At 49.0% G+C, this 24,274-nt stretch overlaps 2 protein-coding genes across 2 annotated transcripts in view; both read right to left on the minus strand.

The window, feature by feature from the left end:
• The window catches only part of map4l (microtubule associated protein 4 like), a gene marked incomplete at its 5' end in the record, with an annotated part of 43,224 nt that extends 38,559 nt beyond the window's left edge, over positions 1-4,665 (minus strand). Inside the window, one exon of the mRNA XM_084458292.1 lies at positions 4,488-4,665. Coding sequence (XP_084314418.1) covers positions 4,488-4,665 — 178 coding nt within the window. The remainder of the gene's footprint in view (positions 1-4,487) is intronic.
• Positions 4,666-19,214: 14,549 nt separating this feature from the next.
• LOC311325572 (voltage-gated inwardly rectifying potassium channel KCNH6-like) overlaps positions 19,215-24,274 on the minus strand; it is a gene marked incomplete at both ends in the record, with an annotated part of 56,917 nt that continues 51,857 nt past the window's right edge. Inside the window, 5 exons of the mRNA XM_084458293.1 lie at positions 19,215-19,607; positions 21,239-21,527; positions 21,905-22,133; positions 23,152-23,400; positions 23,505-23,610. Of these exons, the coding sequence (XP_084314419.1) occupies positions 19,215-19,607; positions 21,239-21,527; positions 21,905-22,133; positions 23,152-23,400; positions 23,505-23,610 (1,266 nt within the window). The remainder of the gene's footprint in view (positions 19,608-21,238; positions 21,528-21,904; positions 22,134-23,151; positions 23,401-23,504; positions 23,611-24,274) is intronic.

A 24,274-nucleotide genomic window follows, 5' to 3' on the forward strand; every position in this document is an offset into this window, starting at 1 on the left:
GATATAGTCTCTGAACCGCAAAATCGTTCACATGTGGCACAGTGGTGCTGTACCTAGTACCCAGATAGCAAGCGGATCTGGGCCATATACAGGCCAGATCTGGCCCTTGTGGCTTAGTTCCGGCCCATATATGGCCCAGAATCGTTACACATCCGCTTGCTATCTGGGTACCGTCGCCTCACAGCAAGAAGTTCCTGGGTCTTTCTGGGTTTCCCCCATGAAGAACCCAATATGAAAAACATGCAGAAGAACAGATCGCTAACGCTGTCCGTCCCCAGCGAAGATGCACAGGAGCGCTCGGTTGGGCCCCGGGCGTGTCCCCTGCATGCTGCCTACTGTCTGCTCCTGGCTTTAAGGATTAAGAGCAGGAGCACAATTTGGTGGACGCTCCAGCCACTGGTGTGTGTGTGTGTGTGTGTGTGTGTGTGTGTGTGTGTGTGTGTGTGTGTGTGTGTGTGTGTGTTCGGCATCGCTGCCTACACCGTGTCATGTGCGTGTGTCTCACTCTGTGACAAATAAAGACGTTTGTTTGTTTGCTTGTTTACAGCGTCCTCCTCCTCTCTCTGCTCTGTTGTTTCTCGGACGCTAATTAGGAACCGTTACCTCAAGGCTAGAGGGCGTGAACTCACCTGTCCACCGCCGACAGACGAACGTACCGTACTTACTGTACTACCGTAGCTGGCCGCTGCTGTGTGGCGCGACACCCAGATAGCAAGCGGATCTGGGCCATATACAGGCCAGATCTGGCCCTTGTGGCTTAGTTCCGGCACATATATGGCCCAGAATCATTACACATCCGCTTGCTATCTGGGCACGGTGGACTCTTACTGTAGGAGGATTCTTACTGTGGGAGGACTCTTACTGTGGGAGGATTCTTACTGTAGGAGGACTCTTACTGTGGGAGGACTCTTACTGTAGGAGGACTCTTACTGTAGAAGGTCTCTTACTGTGGGAGGACTCTTACTGTAGGAGGACTCTTACTGTAGGTGGACTCTTACTGTGGGAGGACTCTTACTGTAGGAAGACTCTTACTGTAGGAGGACTGTTACTGTAGGAGGACTCTTACTGTGGGAGGACTCTTACTGTAGGAGGACTCTTACTGTGGGAGGACTCTTACTGTAGGTGGACTCTTACTGTGGGAGGACTCTTACTGTAGGTGGACTCTTACTGTAGGAGGACTCTTACTGTAGGTGGACTCTTACTGTAGGAGGACTCTTACTGTGGGTGGACTCTTACTGTAGGAGGACTCTTACTGTGGGAGGACTCTTACTGTGGGAGGGAACATAAACAGTTCTGGAGCGCTGTTTGCCCAGGGAGGGTCGGACCTCTTAGGCTCCACAACAACAGCTCCTTCATGACAGGAACAGACGGGAAAACAGAACGACCCGCCAGTGTGTGGGCATGCGTGCGTGTGTGTGTGTGTGTGTGTGTGTGGTGGGGTTTCTTGTTGTGAGTTTACTCAGATACAGTAAAGGGAAGTTGCCACCCAGGATGAAACGGAGGTTGAGGAAAAAGCCTCGCACAACAGTGTGGAGGTTGCACGCACACAGACACACACTCACACACAGACACACACACACACACACACACACACACACACAGAGACACACACACACACAGATACCCACACACACACACACACACACACCACTCTCATCGGAGCGGATTTCAACTGAGTCAGATTGATCCAGGGGAGGTCATGATAAAAGGCCTGAGTCACACGTCATCATATTACCCAGATACAATATCTGCCTTCAACTGTCCCTCTGTAGGGACCTACTACTAGCACACAGGTACACACACACACACACACAGTTCAAGCAGTTCAATGACAGAGTATGGCGTCTGGATGAGACACTATACACAGTCGTATGGGATCTAGATCAAACAGCACAGTAGTGGTAGGGAAGTTGGGGTGTTCAGAGGGATTAGGGATGGGCGTAGAGAACTGTGCTGGTTGACTGTGTCTGGATACAGGGGTGTTCAGAGGGATTAGTGATGGGCGTAGAGAACTGTGCTGGTTGACTGTGTCTGGATGTAGGGGTGTTGAGAGAGATTAGGGATGGGCGTAGAAAACTGTGCTGGTTGACTGTGTCTGGATACAGGGGTGTTGAGAGAGATTAGGGATGGGCGTAGAGAACTGTGCTGGTTGACTGTGTCTGGATGTAGGGGTGTTGAGAGAGATTAGGGATGGGCGTAGAGAACTGTGCTGGTTGACTGTGTCTGGATGTAGGGGTGTTGAGAGAGATTAGGGATGGGCGTAGAGAACTGTGCTGGTTGACTGTGTCTGGATGTAGGGGTGTTGAGAGAGATTAGGGATGGGCGTAGAGAACTGTGCTGGTTGACTGTGTCTGGATACAGGGGTGTTGAGAGAGATTAGGGATGGGCGTAGAAAAATGTGCTGGTTGACTGTGTCTGGATACAGGGGTGTTGAGAGAGATTAGGGATGGGCGTAGAGAACTTTGCTGGTTGACTGTGTCTGGATGTAGAGACGGTACAGAACAGTAGCATCAAAACACTCGCACACACACGCGCACGCACACACGCACACACACACACACACACACACACACACACACACACACACACACACACACACACAGCTCTTGAACCATTTCAACAGCCTCCACTCTACTGTGACCTCTTCCATCCTGTCAGGATCCTGAGATCGATCATCATCATCATCATCATCATATGCCTCCTGCCATCTTCCATTATTCAGATGGAAAATCATTCATTATGAATTAAGATGAACTCGCTAATCAGAAATCAACGTTTTTCCCTCAGGCTGGTGCCAGGTGGCAGCTGGTCTGTGGATCTGTACACTGTCTGTTGACCTTCTTGACCGACCCCCTCAATGACCTCCTTTTGGTTTGGCCAACGGACAGCTCACAACCAATCACCTGCCAAGTATATTCTGAAAGTGCCCGCCCTTTTCCGAACAGTTTCCAACGGATAGTTCCCAGATGGTTATGCCATCTGGCGCGTCAGGTTAGGTCACAATGAGCTGATAGGACATTGTATTTAAGTGGTTAGCAAAACGTATTACAGTAATACACTGATAAATGTGTCACCAGGTAGACAGCCAACAGTAAAAGCCGTACATAATGTTGGCCTACAGTGTACAGTATGCATTTTCTTTAACCAGTATAAAAAAGCGCCTTATTGACCAGATCGCACGCATCAAATAAAAAGTCTTAAAAGTCTCCGCCTCGAGAGTTTGAATACAGGAAAAGCCCTGAGAAATGCTTTCAGATATTATCCCTTCGTTAGTCTTTAGTATCTGCTTTAATGCTTAAAAATAAACCTAGAATACAACCTATAACCTAAACATAACCCAAATCTAATGAATCTAACCCTAACCTAATCTAAACTTAACTGAACCGACACCTAACCATTATCCATATTCTGTTCAGGAATCAACCATGCCTAAGATAACATTGAGGCATTTCTGAGACTCACTGGACGCTCGGACACGACCAGCCCTGACCTGGGATCAGCCGCAAACCTTTCCTGCTATTTTTACCAGTGAATCTCCAGCAAATATACGTTCCCATCAATGATGCAGGCTGCATTATGTAAAGACGCATGAATAGAACATGAGCATCTTTACGGTTTCTGGACCACAGAGGATATTTCGCATGCAAAGTCATTGGGTAGGATGATGCATCCGGCACAGCGTTTGGCTTTATATTCAGTCAGGTGACCTCTCCTCCTCTCTACCCAGCACTCCCAACCCCTGACCTCTGACCTCTCCTCCTCTCTACCCAGCACTCCCAACCCCTGACCTCTCCTCCTCTCTACCCAGCACTCCCAACCCCTGACCTCTGACCTCTCCTCCTCTCTAACCAGCACTCCCATCCCCTGACCTCTGACCTCTCCTCCTCTCTAACCAGCACTCCCATCCCCTGACCTCTGACCTCTCCTCCTCTCTACCCAGCACTCCCAACCCCTGACCTCTGACCTCTCCTCCTCTCTACCCAGCACTCCCATCCCCTGACCTCTCCTCCTCTCTACCCAGCACTCCCAACCCCTGACCTCTGACCTCTCCTCCTCTCTACCCAGCACTCCCATCCCCTGACCTCTGACCTCTCCTCCTCTCTACCCAGCATTCCCAACCCCTGACCTCTGACCTCTCCTCCTCTCTACCCAGCACTCCCAACCCCTGATCTCTGACCTCTCCTCCTCTCTACCCAGCACTCCCGACCCCTGACCTCTGACCTCTCCTCCTCTCTACCCCCCCACCTAACCCTTCCCTCCTCCCCTGTACCAACCCACCCACCTCATCATCCTCCCACCCAGTAACCTCCTCTAACTTACCCCTTCTACCGTTCCCCTTACCCCCCCTACCCCACCCCCCGTTCTCTCCCCCCTGCCCCCGCCCCCCGCCCCCTCCGTTCCCTCTCCCCTACCCCCGACCCCCCCCCCCCCCGTTCTCTCTCCCCTACCCCCGACCCCCCCCCCCGTTCTCTCTCTCCCCGACTCACCTTGTTTGCCGTCCTTGCCGTCCAGCAGGGGGCGGTAGTCGGCCTTGCCTACCGTCTCCCCGACCTTGTCCTCGAAGGTCTCCTTCTCCAGCGAGGCCACGAAGTCCCTCTTCAGCAGGCCGTCAGGGGACGCCTGGGACACCCCGTCCCTTAGAGCGTCGTGCAAGCTCAGGTCCATCGTCCTGCGGGGAGGGGGGGGGGGGGGTCAGCAGGAAATCATCATCGACATCTTCATCATCGTCACCATTACTATCATGAAAGTCATAGTCATAAAAAGTCAAGCTTTGGCAAGAAGAACTCCATGGAGTATATTGTATAGTGGCAGACTACTACCCTCAGTCTGGACATCCCCCCATCTCGAACGATTATTCTCCGATTACATTTTGACCGGGACAATCAGGGACTGTGTTCTGACTGCTGTTCTGCCCCCCCAGTAGAACGCAGTCCCTGATTGGTTCCCGTGGCCACAGTCTCCCGAAGCAACGAGCGGTAACGTAAACGTTAGTAGAATAAACACAGCCATGTACGGTATACTGCAGAAATACTGTAGAATCAATGATGATAACATTTAAACAAGAACAACCCAGATAGCAAGCGGATCTGGGCCATATACATGGCTTAGTTATGGCTTAGTTCCGGCCCATATATGGCCCAGATCCGCTTGCTATCTGGGCCGGATCTGCGGAGGGGAAGTGAATGTGCGCTCTCCAGATCAGGATGGTCTCACGAGGCTGGCAGACTCCCACTGGCACTTAGACAGATCATTGACCTCTAGACTAATGGATTTCACCATAATAATAATCATCATCTCTCAACGCTGATGACTCTCATCTGGATCTACTGTTTGTTTTCTGTATACTGTACATACACACCCACCCACACACACACACACACACACAGAAAACAAACACAGTAAATCCAGGTGAGAAGCGGCAGTGTTGAGTGATGCTGAGTCTTTACCAGGAGAGTATTAAGGTACAAAGGTCATTCATCTCCGCGGGGTCAGTTTGAGGGGCGGGCGAGGTGGGAGGGGTCAGCCCCCTACGACAAACAGCACTGGACACAACGTCTGGACTAAGACAAAAGTGAGGGAGACGGAGGAGAGTGAAAAGTAAAGGAACACGCAGTCCTGTGCTCACTACACAATGTTCACTCCTCATCACGAGTTTGCCTTCAGAGGCCAGACAGCCTGTCGTGTTCAGCACAGTCCTGCTGCCTGCGCTGTCTGTCCATCTGTCTGACTGTGTCTGCCTGTCTGTCTTTCTGTCTGTCTCTCTGTCTGTCTTCCTGTCTGTCTATCTGCCTGTCTGTCTGTCTGTATGTCTTCCTGTCTGCCTGTCTGTCTGTCTGTCTGACTGTGTCTGTCTGCCTGCTTGTCTGTCTGTCTGTCTGTCTTCCTGTCTGTCCATCTGTCTGACTGTCTGTCCATCTGTCTGACTGTGTCTGTCTGCCTGCTTGTCTGTCTGTCTGTCTGTCTGTCTTCCTGTCTGTCTATCTGCCTGTCTATCTGCCTGTCTGTCTGTCTGTATGTCTTCCTGTCTGTCTGTCTGCCTGTCTGTCTGCCTGCTTGTCTGTCTTCCTGTCTGTCTGCCTGTCTGCCTGCCTGCCTGCTTGTCTGTCTTCCTGTCTGTCTGTCTGTCTGTCTGTCTGCCTTCCTGACTGTCTGTCTGTCTGTCCCCTCCATGCGGTATGTTATGAAAGCGCGCTGCAGTGTTCGTAGCAGCTTAGTGAAAGCCCCGTTCCTGGGCTAGCAGGCTCAGAACGGAGAGAGAGGGTAGTTCTCACTCAGCACAGCTTCCCGGCTCAGACTACTGTTTGCGAGCTAAGTACCACCGCAAGTTAGCGTGTTTTGTACGCCCGTCGGTCAGCCACTCTGAGTGGGTACACACCCCTGGACACGCCCCTGGACACACCCCTGGACACGCCCCTGGCCCCTCGTCCCAGACGTCATTGTGCTCCGGCTTCAGATATGTACCCGACCCCTAGAACACTGCCATACACACACACACACGGACACACACACACGCAAACCTGGATCTGTAGTAGCTAGCCGACGCTACCTTAACGAGCCCCAGGTTCATTCCAACGCCCCGCCCACCGGGGGGAGGTAACTCCACCCACCAACTCTGTCCCAACCAATCACTGAGTCCCAGCAGGGAGCCACACAGCTGACCGGGCCAGTCAATGAGGCAGACTGATGAAGGGGCATGTGTGTGTGTGTCCACGGTACACAATTAGCTTTGGGGAAGTCTAGACGAGGAAACACATTTCACAGACGACCATTTTATGGTAGAATCGCTTTCTGGCTGAGGGCAGCTGGCTGTTGTTTGACCAAGGCGATTCATCCTTGTCTGGCTGCGAACGTGCGTCCAAGCGTCAGTGAAGGAGCGCATTCTCTCCTGCTCACTATCAACCATTCAGTCTCCACAACGCGTTTATCTCTGGGAGATACTGTGCAATCTCCACCATGCACACATTCAGCTGAGGCTCCACGATCGATACACACATTCAGCTGCTCTGAACCAATCGTCCGTCAGAGAGACTCCCCGGCCTGCACGATCTCCCCTCGCTCTGTCTCTCACACACACACGCACACATGCGCACGCAAGCACACACACACACACACACACACACATACACACACACACACATAACCTTTGTTCTGTGGTTCCCTGTCCCTCTCCCTAACTCCTCCTCCACATATGAACAAACCATCATTGTCCACACACACACACACATACGCACACACACACACTCACACACACTATATCCAGGCTCCCATTGTGCTCAGGTCACAGTTATTAATATGTGTGGAACTGTAGCTTGTTGTTTTGGGAGCAGCCACACCAAGCACTGTACACACACACACGCACACACACACACACACACACACACACACAAGCACAACCAGCACAGTGAATCTGTAGCATCACTCCCAGAGAAGACTGAGTGACACATTCAGGATGAGCAACAGCAGAGGGTGAGTGTGTTGTGTGTGTGTGTGTGTGTGTGTGTGTGTGTGTGTGTGTGTGTGTGTGTGTGTGTGTGTGTGTGTGTGTGTGTGTGTGAGAGAGAGAGAGAGAGAGAGACTAAAATGGCAAGATTTTCAGCCTCCAAATATAGAGAGGGATCCAAGCATGCAAACGTGATTAATAACCTAGGTACAGTATGTAATGTATACATACTGTAATGTAAATACAAACATAAATAAAGGATGATCATTCTGCTGATGTTATGCTTGAGTGCCGGGGCGCTACAGCTAGTGCATGATGGGGGATTACCGGTCCAATCAAACTCCTGCACGGTGTACCACCAAGCATCCCCTACCTCTGGCCTCCCCCAGCCCACGGTCTGCCACGCAATCAACCCCAAACCACTGATGCACACACGCACACACACACACACAGAGAGAGAGAGAGAGAGAGAGAGAGAGAGAAAGGAACACAGCCAGCCAGGAGTTGGCAGGGAATTCCTGGCTTTTTTGTACTATCAAGAACAACAGTGTTTACCAGGGGGAATAGTTGGGGTGTGTGTGTGCGTGCGTGCGTGTGTGTGTGTGTGAGTGTGTGTGTGTTTGCAAAAATCACAATCCCCTAGTAATCCTCTTTACTGTACATCTTCTACCCAACTGAATACGCTAAAATGCGCCCACAGTTCAGCACCCACGTATGTGTGTGTGATATCCAGTATACTCCTGATACTTACTGAACAACAACCTCTCTTTCTCGCTTTCTCTCTCTCTTTCAGTTGGAAGCGTTCCTACTGGGTGACTCCTCCCCCTACCTGTAGACCTTTGGTCCTCTGTGGGTATTGGCCTGCAGTAGAGGAAGTTATTACTGAGTCATATAACACCATGACACTGGCGCGGTGTTACTGCTTGACTAGGGACTCATAAACACACTGGTTCCCTCTAGTATGCATATTTTATGTCTGTGCCTTTTTATTGAATCCGTGACAAGGCAAAGGCATTTTGTCTCATGTACATTCGATGGGCATTGATTTTCTAAATGTGGATCTATGTGTGTGTGTGTGTGTGTGTGTGTGTGTGTGTGTGTGTGTGTGAAAGAGCTAGCCCAGTTAGTTCACTTGCTAACTGGGCCGTTCACAGCTACCAAAGGTCAGATCTGGCTCGTATTGTAGAAGCGACACTGCATGGAGCTAGAAGGGCCTTTCTCAAATCAACGCTTTCGCACGGATCTTACAGCTTCATCCAAATCCACATTCTCCATTGTTAGACATCAGTATTCAAGATGATTCCTCAACACAATACTGGGATGGGTAATCATGGATGCTGTTTCTAAGGATGGTTTTATTCCCCCAGGCTCAGAGTTCAAATGCAGTGTGTGCGTGTGTGTGTGTGTGTGTGTGTGTGTGAGAGAGGGAGATGGGGAGGAAGATGGAGAGAGAGGGAGATAGGGAAGGAGAGAGAGAGATAGGGAGGGAGAGAGGGGGAGAGAGAGAGAGAGAGGGAGATAGGGAGGGAGAGAGAGAGGGAGATAGGGAGAGAGAGGGAGATAGGGAGGGAGAGAGAGAGAGATAGGGAGGGGGAGAGAGAGAGAGGGAGATAGGGAGGGAGAGAGGGAGATAGGGAGGGAGAGAGAGAGAGAGAGAGAGAGGGAGATAGGGAGGAAGAGAGGGAGGTGAATGAGAGAGAGAGAGAGATGCGTCATGAGCAGTTGTCAACACGTATCCGGAGCACCTCATCTTCAGACAAACAAATCATCCCTTTAACTGCAGCACTGCTCCTTTAAACGCGCAGGCGGACTCCTCGGCTCTTGGCAGGCAGTTACGCAGACATAAAACTGTGGACCGCCGAGGGTCAGCCATCGGGCTTGTGGTTAATCAATCTGTGGTCTAACAGCAGGTGTGATGGTGGGTCTGTGTCGGGCCTGTCGTATGTTACGCAACACCGCGTTGGCAGGTCTGGAGGGAGTTTACAGCCGTAATAAAATCTGCTCAGGAGCAGCGGCGGCTCCCTTTAAAGGGAGAGAGCAGATATGGGGGGTTTAGTGAGGAAAAAGGCAACCGACGCCGACTGTATTCTGTAAACAAACAACATGTAACGACAACAAGGGAAATAAGCGCCCGAGCGTGGCCGTAACGTGTCTGCGGCGTGTTAGCGGTCCGGTAAGCGTGTTAGTAACGCGCGGGCCGGGGGGGCGGGGGGGGGGCCCTGACAGCCATGATGGGCCCATCATCAGCCATGATGACGCGGCGTTTCTCAGTCCCTTCCGCATGATGGAACACCGGCTCTGGTTACTGCTGACAGAGCGCTGTGTCGCCTACTCTCCTCCCCTCTGGAGGCACTCTCCAAAACACACACACACATACACACACACACACACACACACCTCGCAGGCCCGCGTTGACACGCGAACGCTCACACACACAGAGGGAAGACAGACACGGTTGGTCCCAGTCAGGAGGACGTCCAGCCAGACAGGCCTTCGGCGGAGCAGACATGGTGATGGGAGCTTTATGAGCCCCGGGCGTGTCTGCTCTCCGCTAAATCAACCGGCCCTGTGTGTGGGCGAGAGAGAGAGAGAGAGGGAGGGAGAGGGATAGAGTGTGGGAGAGAGAGTGAGAAGAGAGAGTAAGTGAGAGAGAGACAAAGAGTGAGTGAGAGAGAGAGTGAAAGAGAGAGTGAGGGAGTGTGAGAGAGACAGAGTGAGAGAGAGAGTGAGAGAGAGAGGGAGAGAGAGAGAGAAATTGAGGGAGTGTGAGAGAGAGAGTGAGAGAGAGAGAGAGAGTGAGAAGGACAGTGAGCTGTTGCTCGATACATTCCTCGTCGTTCTCCTTTGAGAATCCCGGCGTTTGTGTTGCTATGTGAACTGCCGAAGTCGGTTGAATTCCAGCGTAACTCGGCTCAATACCTGACGCGTTTGTTCGCAATCAAACCCTTATAACCCGGGCCGAAAGAGTTCTGGACAAGCCGGACATGGAGATGACCGGCCGACTCTTACTGCTCTACTCCTGCCACGCTCCTGGCTTCTCCATGTCTCAGGTCAATGTACAGTACAGTACAGTAAAGTACTAAACTCTCATTCAGAAACAGTCCTCCTGACAGTGGCTCACTGTGAACAAAGCCAGGCGAGGCAGGGAGAAGAGAGGAGGGGGAAGGAGGAACGGGGAGTCATTATGAAGGAGGCGGGCGATGATGAGACACGTACGGAGGAGAGAGGAGAGGAGGACGTGGCGATGTCAGGAGAAGTTCAGAGATGGTGTGTGGAGGAGGGAGGATGGTGTGAAGAGAAGAGAGAGGGAGAGAGAGAGAGAAGAGGAGGGATGGTTTGAGGAAGAGAGAGAGAGATAAGGAGGGATGGTTTGAACAGGAGAGAAATAAGGAGGGATGGTTTGAGGAGAGAGAGAGAGGAGGAGGAATGGTTTGAGGAGGAGAGAGAGAGAATAGGAGGAGGGATGTTTGAGTAGAGAGAGAGAGAGAAGAGGAGGAGAGAGAGAGAGAGAGAAGAGGAGGAGGGATGGTTTGAGGAGGAGAGAGAGAGAAGAGGAGGAGGGATGATTTGAGGAGGAGAGAGAGAGAGAAGAGGCGGAGGGATGGTTAGAGGAGAGAGAGAGAGAGAGAAGAGGAGGAGGGATGGTTTGAGGAGGAGAGAGAGAGAGAGAGAAGAGGAGGAGGGATGGTTTGAGGAGGAGAGAGAGAGAGAGAAGAGGAGGAGGGATGGTTATAGGAGAGAGAGAGAGAGAAGAGGAGGAGGGATGGTTAGAGGAGAGAGAGAGAGAGAGAAGAGGAGGAGGGATGGTTTGAGGAGGAGAGAGAGAGAGAAGAGGAGGAGGGATGGTTATAGGAGAGAGAGAGAGAGAGAGAGAGAGAGAAGAGGAGGAAGAGGAGGACTAAGTCTGCTGAGTGGATGAGCCTGTGGATGTTGCTTCCCAAAGAGACGAAGATGGTTTCTGGCAGGAAGGGGAACCATCAGAACCCACCAGCAGTCTCTGACCTGACATTGTGACCACACGACCACACACACACACACACACACACACACACACACACAGGCCACAAGCTGTGAACGAGCACGCAATACACACACACACACACTACACAATGTCACATTTCATCTGTCTCACAGGTCTCACCTTCACTGAAAATAGTCTCTCTCGCCGGGGGCTCGGGCAGAACTGTCGTTCTACGAGTGAATAACAGGGAAACTGTTACTGCACTCAACTATGACTGAACATGGAACCGAACACATATGGATTGTGGGGAACGTCAGCCTTGAGCTTTAAACACTCCATGGTGACAGATCATGAAATATTGATATTTGCAGTGGAAGTCGTAATCGGGGCTACAGCATAGCATTGAACGCCAGTTTGACTAGCTGGCAGCAATGAAGATGGATGGATCACAAACGATTTCTTTTAAGATATATATTTTTTAGGGCTTTTCAGCTTTTTTTTTGTAATGGGATAGGACAGTTGAGAGAGACAGGAAATGTGGGAGAAAGAGAGGGGAGGACATGCGGCACAGGACCCGAGCCGGGAATCGAACCCGGGTCCGCCGCGCGAAGGACTAGCCTTCATATGGGGCGCGCCTTACCCGGTGAGCTACCGGGGCGCCCCCCCCCCCCCCCCCCCCCCCGATCACAAACGATTTCTGTGCCTATGCCTCCAGTAAGACCAAAATATTTATCCTCAGACCACCAGAATGCTCTCCTGGTCTAATGCTTGTGCTTGGTAAGAGAGTGATGTGGGGTTGATCCTCACTACTACTGGGCTGTGATAGGCTCTTCAGGCAGGGGACAGGAGAAGCAAACCTCAATGATGACCTGAGTGCTTTTTCTTGTACCTGACGTCCCTGCTTATATCGTCATGGCAACCTGGATGGGATGGCTCAGGGATTTTGCCTGTGCTGTGGGAGAGAGAGACAGAGAGAGAGACAGAGAGACAGAGAGAGAGACAGAGAAACAGAGAGAGAGACAGAGAGAGAGCTCTGACAGACACACAGACTGCTCTGGTTGCACGGCCGTAATCTGGGAAGGATTGCGCATAATCCCGACCGTCCATAGCACCCAGAGACATGGCATGTATAGCCCCATCTCTAATCCTAAAATGTCTGCCTGTCTGTTTGCATCTTTCCAGTGTCTGTCTATGTGTGTCTGCTTCATGTCTGTCTGTGATTTCACCTGAGCCAGCAATATATCAAATCAAACAAAGTATGACGAGAGAGAGGGGCAGAGAGGGAGAGAGAGAGAGAGAGAGAGAGAGAGAGAGAGAGAGAGAGAAAGAGAAAGAGAAAGAGAGAGTAGCTGACGGATAGGCTAATATAAGCCAGTCCGCGGGCCAGAGTTCACACTGCGGATCCATGCTTGCACAACACAATACATGCATGGTACAGCCGCAGTCGAGAGAGAGAGAGAGAGAGAGAGAAAGAGAGGTGGAGGGGGGGGGTTGAGAGAGAGGGGTTCTCATTGATAGAGTAGAACAATGTGTTCTAGTCTAGAACGGCAGTGAGTGGGGGCCTCATCTCAGTTCGCCAGCCATCGTCTTATTGCATGGACGTAAAATGACGCACCGGCCTGTACTGCCTTCACAAACGTCGAGGCAGTGAAACACCACGTTTATATAATGCCACATCTATTCCAGTTTAGTCTCGGGCTGCCATTCTGCGGCCCGGCGGACAGGTGCATGTTCCACGACGGCGCCCACAACCCAGCTCAAAATGCGGCATCATAACAAAGAGAATGCACTGCATTGGCTGTAGGGAACACGGAGCCCCCTACACACGCCCACTGTGGATATGTAAACATCCAGGTCGGTACAGAATCTGACAATTATTTTCACAGTCATATAAATTGGGACTTAATCTATTTCAACTGCATAATGTAGACCTAATTCCCCATAAACGTGCAGTCTAATCCAGCTCTGGTCTAATCTATTCATCATCTCTAGAGCAGAGGCGAGACAGAGCCTACTGTACATAAAGAAACACAGACAAAAGCATCTTTTTTGGACTTTGACGATCGTTTAGTCCGAGGCCCACAGAGTCGTAATTGATTGTGCACTCACCCTTTGCTGTCTCGTTTTTAGATCAGTTTGGAGGTACAGAAGGTTGTCGCTGGTCTCGATTCTGCTCCACCTTTTCGTACAGTGCGCTTCGCCGACCGCAGACGGAGACCCCGCCCCTTCTCCACGCTCGGATTCAGGGATTTTGACGCAGAGACGGTCGACTATTGCTCTGAGTCAGGACGGCGCGGCACGTCGACTATAGGGCCACTGTCCGCGTTTGGGATTCATCGTAGGGTAGACTATCGTTTTCTATGGATGATTTTTGGTCAGTTTATTTCTTTTGCTTTTGCTTTTACTTTCTCTTTTTTTTTTTTTTATTGCGCACTGATATGCCATCGCGGATATCAATGGAGACACGCGCACGGGAGGTGTGGCATTTTTACTCACACTCATAAGGATCAGTGATCCTTTCACAATAGACTCACAATTGAGACTAAATCGATTTTAATCATTCTTTTAATCACCTTTTTTGTTGTTGCTTCGTCCCACTGATCGACTTTTGGGACTATTTGATTAAATGCAACTTTTCTTAGACGTGGCGCTTAACGCCATAACAGGCCAGCCATGTCCAGGGGGTGGGGGGGCATATGGGTTAAATGTGGGCTACATGGGTACCAAGCCTAATGCATTTTGGACTAATTGTAAGCTTTAGAAGTTCCTTATTCATATTATATTTCCTTTCCTTTTTTTCAAGATTCAAGATCCATTGAGCCTTGTATATGGTTCACACATACTAGGAATGACTAAATTCTTTCAAGAGTTCTTTCAAACGAATAGCCAATAGAAAATATAACAAATACTGTAGATCCAGCCCAGTGGAAACTCACTCTAGCTCAGTCAGTCAGTCAGACATGGAACGCTGGCACCACAGCTGCTACTAATCCAGTCATTAGACAAGAGAGGAGAAGATTGTGACAGGTGTGGCCTACATGGGTCTTATATCAATGGCCCCAGATCCCACTTCAAGCCATGTGGCCCCACCACTGTGGAAACAAACCTACTTGGGACCCATATTTCCAGCCCATGTTTAACCCATATGGGCCCCACCTATCAATGCTGGCTGGGAGACCTTGAATCTTAACGGTCCCTATTATGAAAAACTTACTTGTGCATTTTTGGGGCTTTGATGGGCTCTTATGGGCCTACTGACACAATCTGTGAAATAAGAAGACCCAGTCAGTTTTTTTTTTAATGGGCAACCATTTCTGAAAACTTGTGACTCAATCAGCCAATCAGATTTGCCTCCCCTTCCGAGGTCGGAAGGGGACTCAGAATTAGGCTACCGCTAGCCTAGTGAGACCATCCGGATTTCACAAGTTCACATTCTGCTTCTCTTGCAAATCAGCCTGGATACTCTGCATAGAGATCCCTTTTTGCCCGATCGGAAAACAATCTCGCGAATCAGCGTTGATTCGGAGGAGTTTGAAAAAGAAACAGCTACGCTGGGCGGGTCTAGGTGTGACGACAGCGAGGAGCGGTTGAAGTTATCGCGTGGTAGATGGTGATAGACAGATGGTTCATCCAATCACCTGCCAAGTATTTTTGAAAGTTTCTTTCCAACAGAGAGTTCCCACAGATGGTAATGCGAAGCATCAATTATCTACCAATTAACTTCTATGATTGGTTCAAACCTGAACACACCTATGCCTGAAAGACTTTGGATTGGTTGTGCAATGCAGTTTTTGTGGTTGTTTTTTTATTATCTAATTGTTTCCATATAGTTTTAGCAACAAAAGCTGGGATAATGTCCACGCATTCGCATTACAGACAGAAACAGCCCATCCACAACAGGACAGAAACAGAGGTCTATTACAGGCATGCTAGATGCATAATCTCTGCGTGGTATTTTCTGTTCAAATGCATGTTTTGGGGACCTCAGAGACCTTATTAATGTGTTGAAAAGTAGGATCATAGGATACTCTTAACCCCAATGACACAACATACACAATGTAAACAAACCATCAGTCAGTGAGCAGTTAAAACGCCCGGCTTAGAGAGTCCTCATCTCACCAGCCCAGCAGATTCTCCCGCTGTAATGTAGACGTAGAGCTGCCTATAGGATTAACCAGATTACAGGTCTCATTTGATTTGATGAGTGTTTAATCCCGGACAGACCAAACCTAGTGTGGGATCATGCAGTTCAAAACTGACCACCTTTAGTCTATAGAGTACTGAGGCTCCTGCCCTACTGGTCTATCCGAATGTACATCTACTGGTCTAATCATTCCTAATATACATCTACTGGTCTATACAATCCTACTGTACATCTTCTGGTCTATACTATTCTACTATACATCTAACTGGTCTATTCTACTGTACATCTGGTTTATTCTATTCTACTGTACATCTACTGGTCTTTTCTATTCTACTGTACAGCTACAGTAGAGCTCTGATGATGTTAATACACAACCTGATCAGAGTAACATTCCAGAAACCATCTTTTCAGACACTGGTGTCCTTTATTCAGCATGATTATTGATGATATTGATGATAACGATGCTTAAACTGTCCATTGTCAAACTACAGGGAAAACTCTAGTTTATTGGGTTATCTAGCTCAGTAGTTCTCACCCTTTTTTGAGCTCTGGACCCCTGGCGTAAAAATGGACCCCTCACCCGACCCTCCCACATCAATATATTATATAGATGCCATAACAATCATTTCTATTGCATTCATATTTAACATTAATTATCTTAACATACCATAGGCCAGTTTCAAGCCCCTCCCCCAGTGTTTGAGAAACACTGTTATACAACGGTTAGTTCTGGTTCTTGATTTTGATTGGCTGGAAGCCGTGTTAAAATACTTTGTAACACACACCTGGGACCGCATATCATTCCATTTTCAGTATTAACGCGCCTCCCATTTGATCCAATGCATTGTAGTTGCTGTTGCTGCTTGGCAACCCTTTTGTTAGGGGAACTATTTTGCTCGGCGGAATTGAGGGAATAATGCTTCGTTTTGAATAAATGTTAATATTTTACATTGCTGTGTGTTTATTTTACACTAATAGCTGTAGTAACCGTTGTATAAAAGCAATAAACCACTCGAGGCCGTGTGTTATAGTGATTGTATAACAGCTAGGGGGGTTTTAGGCATTCCGCTTCACGTCGTGCCTAACAACGCCCCCTAGCTGTTATAAAATCACTATAACACATGGCCTCGAGTGGTTTATTGCTTAAATCTAGCCCATCTAAATACTGAACTGTACATGTATCAGCCTCATCATCTACCAGATGTAGGCCTACATGAGAAGAACACAAATACAGAATCATGCCCCTACCGTACAGGTGACAGTGACCACACAGGGTTAAGCACTGGACAGCAACACAAATGTAAGCATTGGTACTGCAGTACTCTGACAGACAGTGAATCATAATGACATAATGTTCGTCCACATATAAATACAATTTCACAAAGAAGACAGTAGTACCAAATCTAACTAAAGGTGTGTGTACACACACACACACACACACACACACAGAGCAGTCCTGCCCTACAATTTGTAAACAGTTTGAATATTAAAGAATATATTATTCTAGAATCATCTCTACAGTTGCATGACAGTTTGATGTGCTTATCAGATCTCCCTGGAGAGAGAGAGAGAGAGAGAGAGAGAGAGAGAGAGAGAGATGGCCAGGTCCTCCTACTCAGCTAGGTTTATGTCCAGCTCAGAGATAAAGAGCAAGAAAGAAAGAAAGAAAGAAAGAAAGAAAGAGCAAAATGAGAATACAGACAGAACTAGAGATAGGAAGAGAAGGAGAGAGACAGAATGAGGGAGATACGTAGGAATCATATTTCTTGTCATGCCAGTTAATAGACTACAGAGAGAAAGCGAGAGGGATAGAAGGAATGAGAGAGAGAGACGGAGGGAGAGAACGAGGGAGGCAGTCTTAGTAATATTGCTGTGAGCCTCCATTATATCACCACCTTGGTGATCCTCTCCTGGCCTGACTGGATTATTCTGTCATAATTCTGCTCCCCTCCCCCTCCCCCTCTGCTCCTCCTCTCCACCCTCCCTCCCTCTAATTCTCACTGGGACAAAGAGAGGGAGGGAGAGAGAGAGAGAGAGAGAGAGAGGAACGATCAGACAGGACAAGCTGTGTTCACTCTCCCCCCAATGACAATTGGGTACAGAGCTGCACCTCCTGATAAACTGAGACAAATAAATTAGAAATTTGAGCCACATTCAACCCCCAAATTACCCAGAAATACATACATCACTAACAAATCCTCATTGCAATACAATATCTCCTTGGAGAGAAATCTGAATGCAGGTTATGTGTGGAGCTGCCATCTGACCAGTGGACAGGAGAGACAATCACATATGGCAGAAATGTGGGATATTTAATTGCTTAACTGTTTGTTTGTTTGATGGTTGGATGGTTTGTTGTTCCAAATATGTTTTTGTTCAATTATAGTATTATTAATTATTTTAAAATGACAATGAATATTTACAGATTTTGTGATTTTGATGATTGTGACTAATTACTACAGTATGTTGCTGTTATATAGTTATGTTAATAAAGCACTTTGAATTGAGAAAAAAATTAAGAGAGACAGAGAGATATTGTTTTTCAGTAAGTAATCTACAGTATACATCACACACACATTGTACTGTAGATGCTGAATTGTAGGTGCATTTGACCATTTATAGTTGGGTAGAAATACAGTGTCAGTATGCATAATGCTCATTATATTGCTAGTTCACAGATCTGATTTCTCATGGCTTTCTCTGTTAGGCAGTCAGAATACCGTCATCACGACATCGCTGAGTCAGTGCTATTATAGCGCTACGTTATAGTGAAGAGTCTGTTTCTCTCTTATGTAACAGTAATAGTACAACTCAGTGAGACAGATGTCATGTTAGACCGGCTAACATTCCAGTTAACCCATTAATGGACACAGTCAAAGGAGTTGCGACTAAATTCCAACAAAGTTATTTACATAGCAATACTCTATATGGTTGTAGACTACATACATACATACATTACATTACAGTCATTTAACAGATGCATTTATCCAAAGAGACTAACAATTGCATTTAACGTAGGAAAAGCCAATGTACTACTACTTGCCAGAACTCTCAAGTGCATCTCCTTTGACTAAGAGCATAATCTAGTGCTGAAGGCAAAGTGCAAGAATAGAAATCTAAAATACATTAGGTGCTTAAGAGGGTGGATCGTTGTAGTACTTCTAGAAGAGATGAGTTTTGAGCCTGCGGTGAAAGATGGGCAGTGACTCTAATGTCCTGATGTCAGTGGACAGTTCATTCCACCACTGCGGGGCCAGGACAGAGAAGAGCCGTGACCGTGTCGATCGACCGCAGGGGCCTCGGAGTGACGTTGCAACCAGTCGCCCCGAGGTAGCAGAGCGTAGCGGTCGGGAGGGGGTATAGGGTTTGACCATGGCCTGGAGGGGGCATACATACACACATACATACATACTGTACGTACGTACATACATATGTACATACATACATACATACATACATACATACATAAATATATACATACATACATAAATACAGTTCTACATGCAGCTGTAGAGACTAATGTTTTGTGGACCATTGTGACCAGTCAATATAGTGTTGTCTTCTGAAATGTTAATGTCTTGACTGGTTGTCTGCTGTTCTCAGTTTCCCTACTCCTACCCATGTCTCTAGCAGAGAGGCAGCTGGTCCAGAAGGATGTCGGGTTTAGTTTAACTCCCTGGGTCAGAACCGACCCGCGTCGTTTCCCGAAAGGGCTCCAGGGTAACGAACCCCCCCGGCAACGAGAGACGGCGCCGGCTCTCCGAGGGCTCTGATTGGACCGGTCCTGTCCCCGCCCCCTGGAGCACCTCTGACAGGCTCCCTTGATTGGCCAAGCCGGAGGACCTCTCCCCTGATTGGTCGGCCGAGCCCGGGCGCTTTTTGTCCTCTTTTTGGCAGGCCAGGCCCAAGAAAAGTAGTTCTGAATGGTGGTTGGTGGCAGGAGGCAGGTTCTGTGAGGGGCGGTCCGGGGAAGGGATTGACTGGAGGAGGGGAACCTCTTCTGTGCTGTGCAGAGACTCAGAGGAACAGGAGAGGCTGTGGTTCTGGACCTGGACCTGGAGCTGAGGAGACAGAGAGGGCAGGTCAGCTTCCCCGTCAAGATGTCTTCCAGGCTACTACTGCTGCATTCATGTGGTGTCGGAATAATCTGAAAAATGTGTACCCGACTGGGAAAATTCACATGAACGCCCCCTCAAGTCGGAACAACAAGTCGGCAAGTTGGTGAAAACTTTGGTACGCGACTTGCCGACTTGTGACATCATCGGCAGGAAGTAGCGGACAAAAGTAGGTTAAATGTTTAGTTGTGGTGGTAATAAACTTTATTGGTCACACTTTACAATAAGGGTCACAAAAAACATTAACGTTAACTAATGCTTATTTAGGGTTAGGTTACTAATGTTTACTAATTAATACCTTAGTTAAGGCTAGGGTTAGGGTTAGGGTTAGGTGAGTTAACCTTATTCAAGTCAGGTAAAGCAATATCTTTGTGCTTCAGGGAATTATTTGCTCTTTATTGTCATGCAAACACTAGAAACAGCTACCAGTGGGTTGTTTACATGCAAATAATAAAATATATTATCTTCTTTGTGGCATCCATGTTGTCCCCATATTACGACTTAAAAGCTCATGAGCACACCGAAGATGGAAGAATGACTTCACATCTCAGGAAATTGGACCATCTGATGAGACTGTGAATGCAGCACAATACTACAGTGCTGCCGAGTTGCCTTGGAGACACCTTGTTGTAACCAGACTGGGAGGCCGGTATGGACCAGTCTGTCAGGCACGTCCACTAGCGTTACACTACTACGTCTTCAGGTCCAGACCGACTGGCAGGATGATTCAAAGGTTTCACTTTCTATTGTTGTTTCTACCGATGTTGACAGGACCGGTCCACGTCCAAGTTGCTTGTTTCCATGGATAACTGTTTCCAGTTAACGCCGTAACCAGCGGAAGACCCATTTCTCCAGAATCACGACCCCCCAGCAGAGATACAGCTTAGCAGATTGTCATAAAAAAATAAAACCTAATGGAAACACTTCCTCAAACAAAAGCTGCTATAATACTGTACGAGCTACGTGACCTTAATGCCGACTGATACCCCCACTCTGACCTAAATACCAAAACACTGTCTCTGTTTCATGCTCCACCGTGTTTGACTGTATTGTATGTTTAGAAAAACATGGAACTGTTTCCACCGGCGACCACCGAAGAGACGCATGAGTGCATGGCAAAATGACACGGTGACAAGTGTGCACAAAAGTCTCTAGGAGGAGTGACAGGGAGAGCTGGGTAATTGATTGCTGAGTCATTGTTAGGAGGGGCAAGGCAGTGAGTGGGGGACAGGGTCTCTGGGCCCAGGGACAGTGGGAGAGGGTCCGGGCTGGGAGGCCAGGGGCAGAGATGGGGGTCCGGGGGGCACAGGAGCTCAGGGTCCAGGGGCAAGGGTCCAGGCTGTGAGCAGGGACCAGCGAACGGCCAGGACCAAAACAGTGAGACTGGGTTCAAACCCCAACCAACCCTGCGGCGTTAATTCACTGAACTAAACTCTCCAGCAGTGTGTCCAGTGTGTAATTCTGTAATCGCAGTGATATGGCGACGGGCGGCGCTCAAACCTATTCGACAAACTGCGTTCGCCTGTCAAGCTAAAGCCAACAATTCTATCCTATATGTTGTGTCATGAGCTTCGTACCTGTGTGAGAGAGACGGCGTTGTCCGGCTCCGGAGGGGAGCTGGGGGGGGCGGGGGAACACGGGGTGGGGGTGGGGGTGTCAGGGCGGGACTCCTCCCGGGAGGAGGCCTGGTCCGGGGCGAGGATGGTGAGGGAGGCGCGGGTAGTAGGGGTGTGGACCAGGGTGGCGAGGGGGGACTCCTCCCGCGGCGTTGAGGCCACGGTGCTGTAGGAGGGAGGCACCAGCACCACCTGACGCTGCAGCAGCTGCATGATGCCGCCGATGTCGGCGGACATCCTGGACTCCAGCCTGGAGAGACAAGCGCGGAGGAATATCAGCACGCCTACTAGAGTATGGGAATCGGTAGAGTAACGGAGAGTACCCGGAGTCGCGCCCTTCGCGCTCAGCGGCGCTCAGTTTTCAGCTGTAACTGTTATCTCAAAACATCTGCGGTGCCACTCATTTAATACTAGTAAGCAACTGTATCAGAGAAGCACAGAAATCAAAAACTACAAGTCCCAGACAACCGCCCGGTGGCTAGCTGAAGTTGCTGATTGCAGTTTTGACACGTTTGGGGGTCACTGGAAAAGCGTGACTCAAGCTCGCTATAGTTTATCATTAGTCGACCTGGAATAGTCTGTCCAAACCAAACGTCAACCAAACGTCAACCAAACGTCAACCCGCACCTGAGCAGCTGTCTCTGCATTAGGTCCAGCCTGTTCTCCAGCTCGCTGCACTGTTGCCGGGTCATGCCAGTCCGGGGCGGGGGCGGGGTCGGGGCCGGGTGGCGGGGAGGGTGAGGATGGTGAGGAGGGGGGGAGGGCTGGCTGTTGTGGCACGGGACCTCCTGATACTGCTGCTGCTTGCATCTCTCCCCCCAGAAACTGAAGATGTTGGAGACGCCCGATAAAGCTCCTAGGAGTGAGAGAGAGAGACGGAGGAGAGACAGAGAGATGGAGAAGGAGAGATACAGTGCGATACAGTTATAGAGACAGAGAGAGAGAGACAGAGACAGAGAGAGAGATACAGAGCGATACAGGAAGAGAAACAGACGGACAAAGACAGACTGATAGAACTAGACTGGCGTCTTTCCATAGCATGCTGTCGGGTCAACTTGATTCAACTTGATTCAACCTTATTTATTAGGGGGATCTATTAGCAACCCAATTAAAACCAACATAACGCCGATAGATTTGAAAACCGGAATTGTTTAGAGGACATTTGGAGCCACAAAGTAATCTATTTTGTTATCACCAAATGTCTGGTTTTAATACATTTACGTTTTAGGAAAAAAATATGACGTTTTTGCCTCAGAGATGCTCTCACTGCGCACCTCAAAATAGTATGCCCCTAAATGTAGTTGGTTGTCATAGCAACGCCAGTGACGTCATACAGTATAAAGGGGGTTTCCTGTTTAACGCTGGTTGGAGGAGTTCCCTTCCTCATGCTACTCAAGAGCAATCGCGAGTAAATAAATATCATACATGAGCAAAAACAAACACAAGTCTGCTTTTCTAGATCAAGGTCTAGATCTAGGTAGCGTTGCTGCCCTCTAGTGGTGGGTCGGAAGTATAACTTGTATACTTTTATAACGGAAGAAAAATAATTTGTGGATCTGCCCTTTAATTCAGATCTGCTCCAAAATCTAATCAGGTCCAGGGTACCTTGGGCGGAACATATGTACCAAGTATGAACGTCATAGGGTTTTTTGTTTTCAAGCTATGGTGTGAATTAAATGACCATCCATCCAGTCACCCACCCACATACCCACACATAGACAGCAGTGATCACAGAGAGAGACAGAGAGAGAGAAATGGAGAAAGTCAGTCTCACTCTCAATACAGCACAGTACTGTACTGTACAGTAGCCTACTAAGTACCGTACATAATCTCATGTAAGATCTGAATCTGTGGCTGTGATGCAGCAGCTGTACCTGAGAAAGAGTTCAGGGGGTTGCCAGCTTTGTCTTGCCTGACGGGCGGCATGGAGGCGTGGCTATGAGCGAGGCCCGCCAGGGAGGATGACTGGGCGTGGCCAGTCCCCACCGACTCCTCCCCCTCGTCCCCGCTGGTGTAGGCGGAGTTCCTCCTGCCGTCCAACTCTGTCTTCTGCCCTTTGCACCGGGCCTTGGAGCTCCGCCCCCTGGCTCTATAGACTGTTCTCTGGGGTCGATTGCTCTCCCCTGGCACAAGGTCACCTAGGGACACCACATTATTTTCATTCTATTTTCACACAAAAAAACATTATTTTCAAGATTTTCATTTCTAGTGTGAAAGCGTGTCGTACGTTTATGATGTTGTCGTCGGAGGGTGTGTTTGTATCTGGGGACACGACCGGTGACCCCCTCCTGATCCGAGTCCTCACTGCTCATGGAGCCAGCAAACATGTTGATCTAAACAGGCAAATCAATACAGGACAGTTACAGGCTGATTACGTGTGTGTGTGTGTGTGTGTGTGTGTGTGTGTGTGTGTGTGTGGTTGTGTCTTAGTCTCAACGCCAGACCCATCATGAAAGTTCTTTCGCTGATACATTATGTAAACTACGTTACTGCACGCTGCAGATCTCTCTATGGGTCTGGGACACTTCATGCAAAAATCTGGTGTTCAAATCCTGGCAATTAATTGGTAGCGCCGGAATCCCGGAAACACCAATCAGTAACGACTTTCGCAATAAGGCGTTCCCACCCATAGATATGCCCCGCCCATCTAACCTGGGCTAGCGTCTCTCATTTGCTGCTACGATCCGTCACTCAATTTTGACTGGTGAAGTGGCCCAGACTATTATGTAGTATGCGGAGCGCAGCGATTCAATGTAATATTTGAGTCTGGAGAGAGACAATGTGTGTCTAGCTGTGTGTGTGTGTGTGTGTGTGTCTGTCTGTGTGTCTAGGTGTCTGTGTATATGTGTGTGTGTGTGTGTGTGTGCGTGCGCGTGTGTGTCTGGGTGTGTGTGTGTGTGTGTGCGCGCACGCGTGTGTATATGTGTGTGTGTGGGTGTGTGTATGTGTGTGTGTGTCTGTGTGTGGGTATGCGCATGCGCTGTGTGTGTGTGTGTA

Source organism: Borostomias antarcticus (assembly GCF_949987555.1).
Source record: "Borostomias antarcticus genome assembly, chromosome: 24".
In the NCBI taxonomy this organism is placed as follows: domain Eukaryota; kingdom Metazoa; phylum Chordata; class Actinopteri; order Stomiiformes; family Stomiidae; genus Borostomias; species Borostomias antarcticus.